At 22.3% G+C, this 13,648-nt stretch overlaps 2 protein-coding genes across 2 annotated transcripts; one reads left to right on the top strand and one right to left on the bottom strand.

Annotated features, from left to right (window-relative positions):
• Positions 1 to 41: 41 nt before the first annotated feature.
• LOC127284078 (protein MMS22-like) lies at positions 42 to 7,653 on the top strand. Its single transcript, XM_051309372.1, has 19 exons — positions 42 to 500; positions 622 to 756; positions 1,262 to 1,415; positions 1,954 to 2,139; positions 2,218 to 2,331; positions 2,510 to 2,716; positions 2,847 to 3,094; positions 3,370 to 3,470; positions 3,593 to 3,762; positions 4,059 to 4,217; positions 4,357 to 4,600; positions 4,791 to 5,013; positions 5,097 to 5,193; positions 5,311 to 5,484; positions 5,577 to 5,750; positions 6,167 to 6,526; positions 6,768 to 6,970; positions 7,081 to 7,269; positions 7,385 to 7,653. The coding sequence occupies exons 1-19, from the start codon at positions 289 to 291 to the stop codon at positions 7,425 to 7,427; spliced, it is 3,393 nt and encodes a 1,130-aa protein (XP_051165329.1). The 5' UTR covers positions 42 to 288; the 3' UTR covers positions 7,428 to 7,653.
• A 291-nt stretch (positions 7,654 to 7,944) lies between these two features.
• Positions 7,945 to 13,482, bottom strand: LOC127284084 (high mobility group protein 20A-like). The gene is made up of 8 exons (XM_051309380.1): positions 13,322 to 13,482; positions 12,901 to 13,134; positions 12,605 to 12,782; positions 12,242 to 12,356; positions 11,989 to 12,150; positions 11,787 to 11,865; positions 9,521 to 9,736; positions 7,945 to 8,240 (listed from the first exon to the last, which is right to left on the bottom strand). Exons 2-8 carry the CDS (start codon positions 12,989 to 12,991, stop codon positions 8,104 to 8,106), a joined length of 978 nt encoding a protein of 325 aa, XP_051165337.1. The 5' UTR covers positions 12,992 to 13,134; positions 13,322 to 13,482; the 3' UTR covers positions 7,945 to 8,103.
• Between the last annotated feature and the right edge of the window lie 166 nt (positions 13,483 to 13,648).

Here is a 13,648-nt window from a genome sequence, read left to right as displayed (position 1 = left end):
CATTATCGACTTCTGTTTGCATGCTTTGCATTTTGGATGACAGTTGCGGCTAACCTAAAGGCATTTAAACTGTAAAACGCACTAATTACAAATTTTTTTTTCAAAAATGAAAGCAATTCTGTGATAAATTATTTCTTAAATAGTTGTATATATTATTTGTGAATACTTATGAGTAATAACATACATATTATATAAAAACATGTAATTTGAGTTTTGTGCGATTAACATTTTACACCACGTGAAGTAAAAAAAAAAAAAAAAAAATTGCTTACGATTCTTTATTTGAGAATGGAGGGCGACAACACATTTAATTGCAGTGGAAAAGTGAATTTTACCGATTGGCAATTAAATAATACGAGTTTATTTTCAAAAGAAGTGGAAAATTTATTTCTTCCAAAAAGAGATTATGCATTTTCTGATGTTCAAGTTAAACTTTTTGATTGCTTTGTACCAGGTGCTACAGCAATTTTAAATCTTAAACATTTTATTAATTGTATGGAGTAAGTATATGCATTTTTTTTTTTTTTTTTTTTTTAATGTCTATATGTTGTAAAAATATTTACTGTTTAAAATATATATATAATAAAAATATCTTTATTTTATGGTGTAAATTTATTACAGAATGATTTTAAAACAGTTTAATAGAAAAGAAAAATATCAGATTAATCAATTTTCATCAAAGAGCAATGAAGACTTTTATTCACTTCGAAAATATGTTTGTGAATTTATAACTTATGTTCGCGCATATTTAAACAGGTGAGAAATATATATTTTATTCAATTATTTTATTGTGAACAAAAAAAATTTTATTTTTTAAAATTATTTCTTCTAATGTTTAAAATTAAATTAATTTCTCATTTAATTAAATTGGTTATAGTTTTATTTAATTTTCTTATATTTAATTTTTTTAATTTTGAATATAATAAAATTATAGAAAGAATATAAATTTTCCAGTGTGTCTAGTAACAGAATCCTAAATTTTTTTAAATAAAAGTTTTTAGTAAAATTTATTTTTTTTTCATTTCAAATTCTTCTTTTTTTTTTTGAAATTCCTGATATTTTCGATTTTTCTTACAATTTCCTATTTTTCGACGACTTTTTACTTTCTTAAATTTTTTATTTTCTTTTCATTTTTTTTTACAAAATTTTGTTCTTTAAAAGAATTTTTCCTTAAAATTCTCAATTTTTTCTGTAAATTCTCCCTTTATTTTTGTAGAATTAAAAAATTTTTTTAAACTAATTATTTAAAATGAATTTTCAGTATTAAATGGGACAGTTACACTTTAAAGGAAATTAGCACTGAAATAGAAGAAGATTTACAAGAACTATTATGCACAATTAGACGATTTTTTAGTCGCCTGCAAAGCATTCCAGATTCAATGTTCCATTATGCTGCTTCTCATCTCGGAAACAAAGTATTTTTACTTTAAAATTAAATTTAATTCATTGAAGTAAATTTTAATTTAAAATTTTTTACAAATTCATGCTTTTTTTATATATATATATATAAATTTCAGATAATAATTAAATTTTATAAAATTTTTTATTAAAATTTTTTTTAAAATAATTAAATTATTGAAAAATTATTAAAATTATTGATTTGACGACGAATTTTAGATAAAAATTTATAAATACTTAAATTTTTGAATAGTTCGTATTAAGATTTTTAGAATTAATTGAATTTCAGAAGATTTGAAATTGCAATTTTTTTGTAAATTTGAATTGCTGTAAATTTTTTTTACAAAATTTTTAACAACATCTAATTGAATTTTAGAGAATTTTTAATTAAACATTTTTTGCAAATAATTGCAATTTCGAAGAAATTTTGTTAAAATTTTTTTTTTTTTAATTAATTAAATGTTTCAAGTTTTGCACTTTAATTTAAAAAAAATTTTTAATCGAAAATTTGGAAAATATTTAAATTATGAAAATGTTTATTTTTTTTTTTTACAGTGTTCCCAACCCGAGTTTCACGTGTATCACATGCATTTGGAATTAAGATGGCTCTACGTAACGTTGATTTATGCTCGAAATATTTGTTGGCAAAATTCAATAAATGATCAATCAGAAGAATTGGACAGAACATTTGAACTTATTGTCAATGATTTAATTTACATGTCGATGAAAGTATTTGCAAGGGTAAATATTACACTAAAACAAAAATATCAAAAAACACACTTAGAAAATTTTTTAATAAAAAAAAAAAATTGATTACAGATTCCACTGTCAGAATTAAAAATAAAAACACCTTACAGTTGTACTTGCGTTAGAGAATTATGGCTTATGCTTCAAATTCTTATAGATGATCATGCTGTGAGAAGAAATTCAAAGGTTTTATATTTGATAATAATTTTTTCTTATTTCTACTAAAAAATTTTTAATTTTATTTATTAAATTTTTTTCAAATTATTCAGAATTTTTTATTAAATAATTTTAATAATAAATGTTTATATAATTATTTATTATATGGAAAGTTTGAATTTTTGTTATTTAAAAATTTATCTTTCAGAACTTTTGGGATTATGTAAATCTTATTTTAAATGATATTTTACTGAAAAATAGAACTCAAGGGAAAGCATCTTGGATGACAAATTTGGAGAATAATTTACCGGATTGCATAAATCCAGAATTGTTTTCAATTTGGTTGATTTATCACATGACATTGCTTTATGGATACGATATTGATGGTTTTTATTTGCTGTCTCGTTCAATACGGGTATTGAAAAGTTTTAAAGAAATATTTTTTTTTTTTTTTTTTTGACTTTTTGAGATGAACACATTTTTTTGTAATGAATAACCCACATATTTTTAATTAATAATATTGATAATCCAATATTAATTCACAGATCAAGGAGAATTATGAGCAAGTAGAAAAAATTTTAAAGGCCTACGTCAATAAAGGTGGAAAGGATGGCGAACGAGACGAAATAGATGAGGAGTTAAAAATAATGATACCATTATTAAGAATTATTTCAACAGAATGGTGGCAACCAAGAATGCAAATTCTTTCCTTTTTTTGGGATTGCTTTCATCGTCGTCTCGATCAACCATTTCTCTTGCAAACTTCCGGTCCCTGGTCAATATCTCTCGAAAAGTAATTGTTTCGTTATATCAGTTCAAAAAAAAAAAAAAAAAAAAATTATTTAATTCATTTTTCAAAATTTATAATAGAAATTTTTATTCATTTCGTTTTATTTATTTTTAAAAAGAAATTACTTAATTTTAAAAGAGGATTATTAATAAAAATTAAATTCGAAATTATACAAAGACATAAAATATTTATATTTAAGTTTTCAAAAATTTTATTTGACTATTTTATTTAAATAAATATTTAATGTATTTTTTGCCAAAAAATGTTTTTTTTTCCAGAAAGTCACCAGCCGATATTTTAAAGCAAATTAGAGAGAGATTGGAAAGTGATTGTGAACAAAACAAAGAATCTAGTTATGGCATGTTTTTACGATTTTTGGGTAAATACAATAATAATTACAATTTTTTTTTCTATTTTGAGAGATTTTAGTTTTTTTTCTACATTCAGTTTTTTTTAGTTGTTTCTATTTGTTTATTATTTTCGTCTGAATTATTTTTTTAGGTACATTTTTGCGTAAATATCAAAACGATCCAAAATATTGGAATCAAATGAAGGGTCGAATATTTTCTAAATTGACAAAGGGAAAAGTAGAAACTTATTCTGTTGCCGGAATGTATAATTTTATTTCATTATTTTTGACTCTCGCTGTAACAGTTGATACCGAAAGTGTCGTAAGTTTTCGCATTAAAAAATATTTTCGGTTCCAATGTTTTATATTTAAAATTAATTTTATTATTGACTAATAATTTATTTATTTCATAATAACAATTTTAATTATTAATTTAATTTACAATTTTTATTTTTAACTAAATATTAAATTTAATGGAAAAATAAAATAGAGATTTTTATTTAAAAATATAATTATAAATAATAATAAAAAAAAATGAAAAAGATTAATTTTATTTGAATATAATTTCACCAAAAATAGTGTACTTTCTAAAAAATTTTAATAAATGTATTATTTTAGTGTACAGTTATGTTAAATTTGTTGCCATCTATATCCGAATGGATTAATGTTGATGGAAAAAAGTGCAATTTAATTTGGAAAGCACAACTTGCTGTTCTGATATTATTTAAGGAACAGAGAATTAATATTTGTGGATTTGCGGAAACTTTTACAACCGGGGTAAATTATTATTTTCAAAAAATTTTATGTAATTTTTAATTATTTTGCAAAAAAAAAGTACTGTTTATTATTGTAAAGATAAATAATATAATGAATAATAAATGTAATAAATAATATAAATAAAATATTTTTTTTTTAGCTGAATCTCATATGTTGTCAAAAAGATGATAATTCAGCATCAATGATGACATGTTATGTTGATGTTTTAAATATGATTTTAAATACAAGTGAAAAATTAGATCAAGGCGAACATATTTTGATTGGCGGTTGGATTGATCGTTATTTTTCTGATTGTTCGAGAAATATGTTTGGTAATTTAACACAAATACTCATAGATGTTTTTCAAAAATGCCATCAACTCATCAATATGGATGTTAATCATGGTAAAAATTTCAGATTTATTTAATTAAAAAAGTATTCTTGACAAATTAAAAAAAAAAAAAAAAAAAAAAAAAAACAATACTTTTTACACGTTAAAAAAAAGTCAGTTATTATGTTAATTTTCTTTTTTCAACTTGTTTACTAGGCTAAATAAATATTAATAGTTAATAATTTGTTGTGATTGTATTTTAGGAGGTGTTAAATTAGTATTGGACGCCTTGTGGTGTCACGTTGCTTGTAGAATTCGACAATTAGTTCTCGATCCCTCTATTAGTGATTTTTATTTAAATTTGACAAAACTTGCGGTATTTTTTACCATTGATGCTTTAAAAGAACCAGCGATTGCAAAAAAATATAAACATTCAGCTACGACTCTTTTTAAACATTTCACATCATTTTATGTTAAAGATGCAAGGTATTTTCCGTTTAAATTTTCATTTCACTTTTTTTTTTGTTTTTTCATTTAAGAACAATTTTTTAACAAAAATAATATTTCAGATTGTCTCGTTTGTATCTTTCGTTTATTTTGAATAACGACTCCGCAGTTCGTGCACTTAAAACAGAAATTCTGGATTTTGATCTTATTACTGTCCAAGTAAGTAAAACAGTAGATAATAAAAAAAAGGATTTTTATATTCTTAAAATACAGGGAAATAATTTTATTTAAACTTTTAATGATTTTAAAATTCATGAATATTAATTATTGTTTTAGATTTGGATTCGCAGTAGTATTTTAAATTTTTCACCTGAAGACGATTCAAAAATTTTAATGCAATACATTCAGAATTTGGAGATGGTGAGGGAAATATTGAAATTTAATCAAGAGTCAAAAGAACCGATTATTGACTTTATTATGGCATTGGCTGCAAAACGAAATAAATTAAATGTAAGTAAACTCATATTTTTTAATTTAAATGTAAATGTAATTGTAATTGAAAAAATAAATGAATAACATGAATTTTATTGAATATAATTCAGAGCGAACAAGAAAAAATGCAATTTGACATGAAATGCAAAGAATATTTTAAAAACATCGATAAATGGATTCTTTTGCCAATACAAAAGGAAAATATCACATCGAAACATTCCTTTTGGATATACAGATGTGTGGGAACATTAATTATTTGCTGCGCTCCAACAATGTACAATCGAGTAAGTTAATAAATAAAAAAAATATTTATGTGATTATTATATTACATTTAAAATATCATGAAAATCGAAATTATTAAAGGAAAAGGAAAATTAATCGAATGATAAAATTAAAAAATCCAAATTTTTTACAAATTCTTAATTTTCATTTAATCAAATTTCTATTAAACACAATTTTTATTTGTCGAAATTTTCAGTGTAGAATTTTCATAATAACAAATTAGAAATTTGGGAAAATACAAATTCTATCATTTAAAAAATTCGATTTCATAAAAATTAATATTAAATAAAAATTTATTCAAATTTTAATTCTAATTAATGTTCTGTTAAATTAAAATTTGGTTAATCTATAATTTTATTTAATGAAAAATATTGACAATTTATTATACAATTTATAATATAATTGATGATTTTTTTAGAATCAAGGGAATAATATGCTTCGACTTTTAATTAATAAAGTTGCATTACCTGCGGAAAATTCACCACACAGTTATGTGACTGTTGTGGCAAAACAAATATTTTCTATGATTATGTTGGGAATTGAAAATCTTCATGTTAATTCTGATATGGCGTTGCAAGTTTTAATTAGAGATCTTTTCGATCAATATTTACCATTATTGATCACTGAATTGAGTTCAAATAATTTTAAAGTCACCGATTCATTATTAAAATGTTTTTCCGAGGTAAAACTTGAATTTAGTCGAATTATTTTTGAAAAATTATCCGATCATTTTATCGTTGTACCTGCTGATAATACAACGCACAAACATTGTTTCTTGGTGAGTTAAAAATTAGTATCTTATTTTTAAAATAATAATAGTAATAAAAATTATTCTATTATTAATTAATTATTAATAAAATTAATTGTTAACATTTTCATAATATTACAAAATTTAAATTTTTATCTAAATTTAAATATGAAATAAAAATTATTTACAAGAATTTTAATTTTTAAATAGTCAGATGAAGAAATATTTGGAAAATTGTTTATAAATAATTATATTTTAATTTAAACACCAGGTAATGATTCTATTGAGGAATTTATTAAAAGGAGGTATTGCCTATCCAAAATATGTATCAGAACAAATAATATCGATATGTACACCGAATGTGATTCGTTGTTATTTGAAAGTTCACACATTACATCCTCATCGAAAGCAAACAATCGAATTCATTCAAAATGTTTTATCGAATTATCACTACAAACAAAATCCAAATATGAGGTTTGTTAAAAAATTAATTATTCAAATAATTTTATTTCTATTTTATTATATTAATTATTCAATTTTTGTATTATTTTTAAATAAAATAATAATAATTCAAATGATTTTAGTGAATTATTTTACAATGTCATATTGAATGGTGTGCAAAATTCTCTTTTGGCGAGTGTAAAATCGTCATTTGAATTTTTAACTTCCGTTGCGGATACTAATGTCGAGTTGATAAAATCCTTGTTACCACATATCGAGAGAATTGTTGTGGATCAGGAAAAAAATAAAAGACAAAATGCAGCAGCTCTTCGGTAATATAAATATAATTAGTTAATAAATTTTAAACACATTTTTATTGAATTTATTAATTTTAATTTTTTTTTTTTTGATTTCATTCGATTGAAAAATAATTCAATTTTGTTTCAGATATTCCTTGAGTCAACTTCAGCAAAGAATGAAAAGTACTTAGTTGCTTTCATTGTTAAAATGTTAATATTTATATTTAAGTTTTACTTTTTTATTTATTTATTTATAAATAATATTTTAATTTGAATAATTCTGAATTAATTTGATTTTTAAATACATTTTTCTTCCGAGACTGAATGAATTAAAATAATGAACTCTGTGGAAATTTTGTAATTTAGTAATTTAATGCACACAGTAAATTTTTAATTACACTCGTTTATATTAGTCTATCTTAATATCTAAATTATTTATTATATATATATATGAATCGACACTTCCATGTAAAATAGTTTTGTAAATATAAGATTTTGGATTTAATTTTTTTTTTTTAAACTGATATATTTAAAAGTTTTAATTTCATTGAATTCAAGAATTTTATTCATTTGTTTCAATTGAGTTGAGTTTTTACTGGTTACAATAATTTAGTGTCAAAATGAATGTAGACATTTTTGAAATTGGAAAGTTTTTTTGTAATATCTCTCAACGATTGAGTCGAGAGAATGGAAAATTATTTTTATATCTTTGTTTTTGTAATGTTAATTTTTTATTATCAGTTTGGTGTATTTAATACTGGGTAGCGAATTATATTGTCATTTAATAAAATGCTACCCTTATTTGCGGTGCGAATGTCGTGAGCGATGATGTTTTACAATTGGAGGCGCTACGGCGGTGGGTGATTGTCATCCAATCAATTCAAGATGAGACACAGCATTGCGAACAGCATTTCGCAAAGATGGATCAATATTGCAAGACAACAATGACTCAAGTTTCTCCAAATAGCTATCCATATTTTGTAACGTTGCACCCTCATGCGTTCCTATTAATTAATTTAATCGATATATATATATATATATTCAAAAAAAAGTCGATTTTTTTATTATAATAATTGTTAATTAATAAATATTTTATTTCAAATAAGTATTGTTATTAAAATATTAAATTAATTTTATTAATTTATTTCGAATATTTCAGAATCGAATTAAGACAAATTTTCAAGATTTTAATTCAATAGGACAAAATTTATTCCATTTAAAAAATTTTTTGAAGTCAATTTAAATTAGAATTAAAAATTTTATCATATTTTTTTAATTTTAATGATTAAAAAATTTTCAGACAAAATATTTTATAGATTTTTAAAATAAAATCCTTTTTAAATAATAGAATTGCAAAAGATTTTAAATTTGAAATAATTTTTTCTGAAGTTTTTTTTTTGTTAAATTGTTGACAATTCAATTTTAAAATTTTCATTTAAAACACTTTTTAAATAATTGAATTTTTAAAAAAATATTAAAATTATTAAAAATAATTGAATTTCAAAGGATTTTATTAAATTTCCAACAATAATTAAATTTTATAGAATTGAAAATAATATAACAAATAATTTTAGATAACATTTTTTAAAAATAATTTAATTTCAAGTAATTTTTTAGTAACATTTTTGTTAATTTCTTTTGTTGAAAAATTTATTATGAAATTTTTAATTTTCAAAAAGTTTTAGATAGAATATTTTTGAAATAATTAAATTTTAGAAGATTTTAAATTGAAATTTTTGAAAATAATTGATTTTGAACTAAAACGTTTGGTAATTTTATTTGATGATTTTTTTTTTAAATTTTAATAAAATTTTTAATTGCAAAATAGTTTAAAATAATTGAATTTGTGAAGAATTTTATTAATATTATTGAAAATAATTAATTCAGAGAAGAATTTTAATTAAAACTTTGTTGAATAATTGAAATAACGGTGACCTTCATTTTATATTAAAAAATATGTATTTTGTTTAAAAATTTATGTAAAAAATGTAAAAAAAATTTGAAAAATCGCATATTATTAAAATAAATCGAAAAAAAGTCGTGTAGAATCCAAGGCCTGAATTTTAGTAAGAAATAATTTAATAATTTTTTTTTTAACTTCTAAGAATATGAAAAAAAAATTCTAATAAATTCATTGACAATTATTTTGTTTATAAATATTTGAATTTTACACTCCAGAAAAAATTTAATTTTTTCCATATAAATTTGTAGTCATTTCATATTTATTATGGAAAAATTTGCATATCAATTATTATCTTAATTTTTGAATAATAATAAACCAAACCTTGAAGGGGTATTGTGGCAAAACATCCTGTCAATTGTGATCGAAGTGAATCCAAATGTCTCTGTAGAGCTTGATTAGATGAACGTTGTTGATTGGTTTCTGATTCTAAACGATTAACGGCAGCATGCAAACTATCCACATGCCTTTGGAGAACTGCATTTTGCCCTTCATAATCGGCTGTTGCTTTTCTCAATTGTCTCAATTCTGCCTCACAAGCTGTGAAAAAGTATTTATCAAACAAATTTTAGAAAATTAAAGTAAAATATGTGACAAATACTTTTTCTTTAAATCCAATCAACTTACGTGAAAAAAAAAAAATTATATAGAAATTTTCAATTTTAAAAATTCGAGAAACAAACAAAATTGGGTAAGTCCACGTCAGAAATATCAGAATCTGCAAGTGGTTCTTCGATTTTAATGATACTTGGTAAAATTATAGCTTTATATAAGAGCAATGTGTAAGTAAAAGGAATTTTTAAAATATCTAAAATTGTAGGAGTTATATCACTTTTAATTTTGATACTGCATTTTTTTCTTTTCTTTATATCTCGGTCAATTTTCAACCGATTTTGATGAATCAAAAACGATTTTTTTCAGAAAATTACGTATTTTCAGAAAATTTTAAAATAAAAAGTAAAATTTTTTTATTTAAATAGAAAAAAGTAAAAAACAAAATTTCTTTTAGATTTTTTTTCAATTTCGACTTCTTTTTTTTAATTTTTAATTTTTTAATAATATTCCTTTTTATTTTATCTTTAATTTAAAAAAAAATTCATCCTGGAGATTTTTTTAGATCTCGTGATATCGTTCTTTAAATATCCACATCTCAAGAAAACTAGGATCCAGATTTGTGTTTCTACTTTCATTTGTTTTATAATATTATTGTTACAAACTAGAAACTTTCGCGTAATAATGTTTTTATTTTTAAATTACTTGACTAAAACAAGTGAAAATTCAAGCAAATCAATATTTTATTAATAGATTTGAAGCAAAGTTTTTATTTTTTGTAATATTTATAATTTAAAATAAATTGTAATGCAACCTGAAATTGTAGCTGAAGTTTTTAGCGCTTTCTTTTAGAGAATTCTAAAACAAATAGTTATTCATAACCATAAAAAATTTCAACAAACAAATGAAAGTAATGATAGAAGCAAGTCCTGCGGTTTTCAAATTGATGAAGACTTATAATACTTAAAGGACGATATCACGAGATCTAAAAAAGTCTCCAGGATGAATTTTTTTTTAAATTAAAGATAAAATAAAAAGGAATATTATTAAAAAATTAAAAATTAAAAAAAGAGGTCAAAATTGAAAAAAAATCTAAAAGAAATTTTGTTTTTTACTTTTTTCTATTTAAATAAAAAAATTTTACTTTTTATTTTAAAATTTTCTGAAAATACGTAATTTTCTGAAAAAAATCGTTTTTGATTCATCAAAATCGGTTGAAAATTGACCGAGATATAAAGGAAAGAAAAAAATACAGTATCAAAATTAAAAGTGATATAACTCCTACAATTTTAGATATTTTAAAAATTCCTTTTACTTACACATTGCTCTTATATAAAGCTATAATTTTACCAAGTATCATTAAAATCGAAGAACCACTTGCAGATTCTGATATTTCTGACGTGGACTTACCCAATTTTTTTTCAATATTCAAAATAAGTATAGGGTAAAGCGCTAATTGCGGCGAGATTCGAGTCAAAACACCTTTGAAATAGAAAATTCGACATTTCTATTGTATAAACTCAATTTAAGACTTATTAAACTTAAAGCTTATGTTATTAAGATATTAAAAAAAAATTTTAACTCTATAAAAATCGATTATTTAAACAAATATGAGAAATTAAAACTAATACCGTAATTTTCTATTGCAACGAGTTTGTATCAGTTTCGGTGTATCAATTTCAGTGACCAAAATTACGTGTATTTTGAAGATACTTTGCCCGCCGAAATTGAAGCCAATGGAAATCTTAAAAATGTTTTCCGCGGAAAAAAATTTGATCTCAAATAATTAAATTAATAATTGTTTAAATGTGCATCTTTATAAGTATTTGTATCAAAAAAAGATTGAAATAATTTTTTTTAATCATTTGGCAACAGTTATATTAAATATAATAGTAATAATAGTTATTTTTTATGAACGCGCCGTAATTGGTGCACTCGCCGTAATTAGTACACTTACCCTATAACTTTATGAGAATTTTTTTAGTTTTGAAAATTTTTTAAGTTAAAAATTAAAAAAAAGTTTAAAATTTATTTCTACCCTTATTATGATCCAAGAATTCTTCAGTAAAAATTGGAATGTCAAATCCTGAAAAATCGTCTTTTTCCTGTTGCGTATCCTAAAATAAAAAAAGAAATAGATATTTTATTCTAAAATTAAATAAACTTTCAAATTTTTCCAGTATCATACAAGTTTTAAAAAATAAAAGCAGAGAAAGATTATATTATAATACGATAAATACGTTTTGTTCAAGAGAAACTTCAGAGCCGTTTCTTTCCTTTTTGTTTTCATTTTGTTTTTCCAGTTGTTTTTCGGTAAATAAACGATATGCTTCCGTTTGTTTATAATCAATAATTTCCTTATTGTAACGTTCTTTATCTTGTTCCGCCGCATACAAATATTGCTAAAAAAAAAAAAAAGGAAGTAGAATATACGAAAAAAATAATTATTTATGGCATTAATAAATAATACGGATAATAAAGAAAAAAAAAAACCTGTTTCTGATCAGCTGGCAAATTGCTCCATTCAGAAGCTAAAAGTTTTGTTATATCTGCAAATGACATTGTGGGATTTTCTGCTCTTACTTTCTCTCTTCGATCATTGAGAAATCTAAAACAATTAGTTTTTTTTCAATTAAAATAATTGTTAAATTACAGTTAGAAAAGTAAACTCAGTAGTAATTATATATTTTTTGTTTCCTTTATATTATCAAATTCGAAAATATTTAAATAATTATTATAATAATAATAAAAATTGATCATATTTTGAAAAAAAAATATATCGTTACATTAACAACTCTTTAAATAATAATCTAAAAACGTTTGTTTTATAATAATAAAAAAAAAAAAATTATTAACCTGAAGTATCCTGTTAAAGGCTGTTTTGGAGCAGTTGCATCTCTCACCGGCTTTTTACGTTTTTTACCTCTGTTAGCTGGAACAGTGGGATTTGTTCCTGCACTTGCTGTCGGTGTTTTTTTATTATTATTATCAGCTGTGTCTTGTGTTTTTTCTTCTGTTATTAAAGGTGATTTAGCTGAAAATTAATCATTTTATTGTAGAATAAAAAAAAAAAATTTCTAAACATTTAAAGAGAAACTATGGAAACAAATTCATATTATTCCATGATAAATATTAATTTAATATTTATTTACCTGACTGTTCTTCTGTGTTACCATTAAAAGCTGGATGATCAATTCCTCCATTACTTTCAGTAATATTATTTGTTGATGGATTTTCACTCATTTTACTGAATATTTTAGTGTACTTTTAACTATTATTATATAAAGTACTATTTATTTTCGAAGGAAAATTAAGATATCAAAGATACACTATTGTATAGTGTCGAAGGAATTATATCATTACAATAAAGCGTTTAAGTAATCATGCTGAAATATAAATGTTAAATATTTACTTTATTTACTCAATTATTATATTTGTCAAAAAAAAACTATAATAATTAGGTTATGTTTGGATAAATGTATTTTAGGAGTAGACGATTATAAACCATATATTACGTTTCTTATTAAATTATTTAATGAAGCTATAGTTCTTTAAAGATTGAGGAACAAATACCTTTTCAGTGAGAACACAAAAATACATGAGAAAAGTAAGAAAAATACAATAAAATTCAGTAAAAATTAAATACCACAGAATACTTTTGGTCTATTCTATTCTATTGCAGTTGTGACACATGAATCTTTAAGGTTGGGTCAAAATAATTTCACAGCTCTGCAGTTAGCCTCACTTCAGGTTGTCACGACAACGTACAAGAGAAAGAGAGATAGTGAATGACTTACTCTTGAGCGTTACCATCACAACCTGCAGGCAATCAAACACAAATCTGACAGTACCTTTATGATCATGTTAGAAATTTATAGCGGAAAATTCAAAAAATTCATG

The sequence above is a fragment of the Leptopilina boulardi genome, unplaced genomic scaffold (genome assembly GCF_019393585.1).
Source record: "Leptopilina boulardi isolate dan_hultmark-lab unplaced genomic scaffold, ZJU_Lbou_2.1 LbouV2_318, whole genome shotgun sequence".
In the NCBI taxonomy this organism is placed as follows: Eukaryota; Metazoa; Arthropoda; class Insecta; order Hymenoptera; family Figitidae; genus Leptopilina; species Leptopilina boulardi.
Note: the sequence above shows the minus strand (reverse complement) of the source record. Positions and strands in the feature narration are given on the sequence as shown.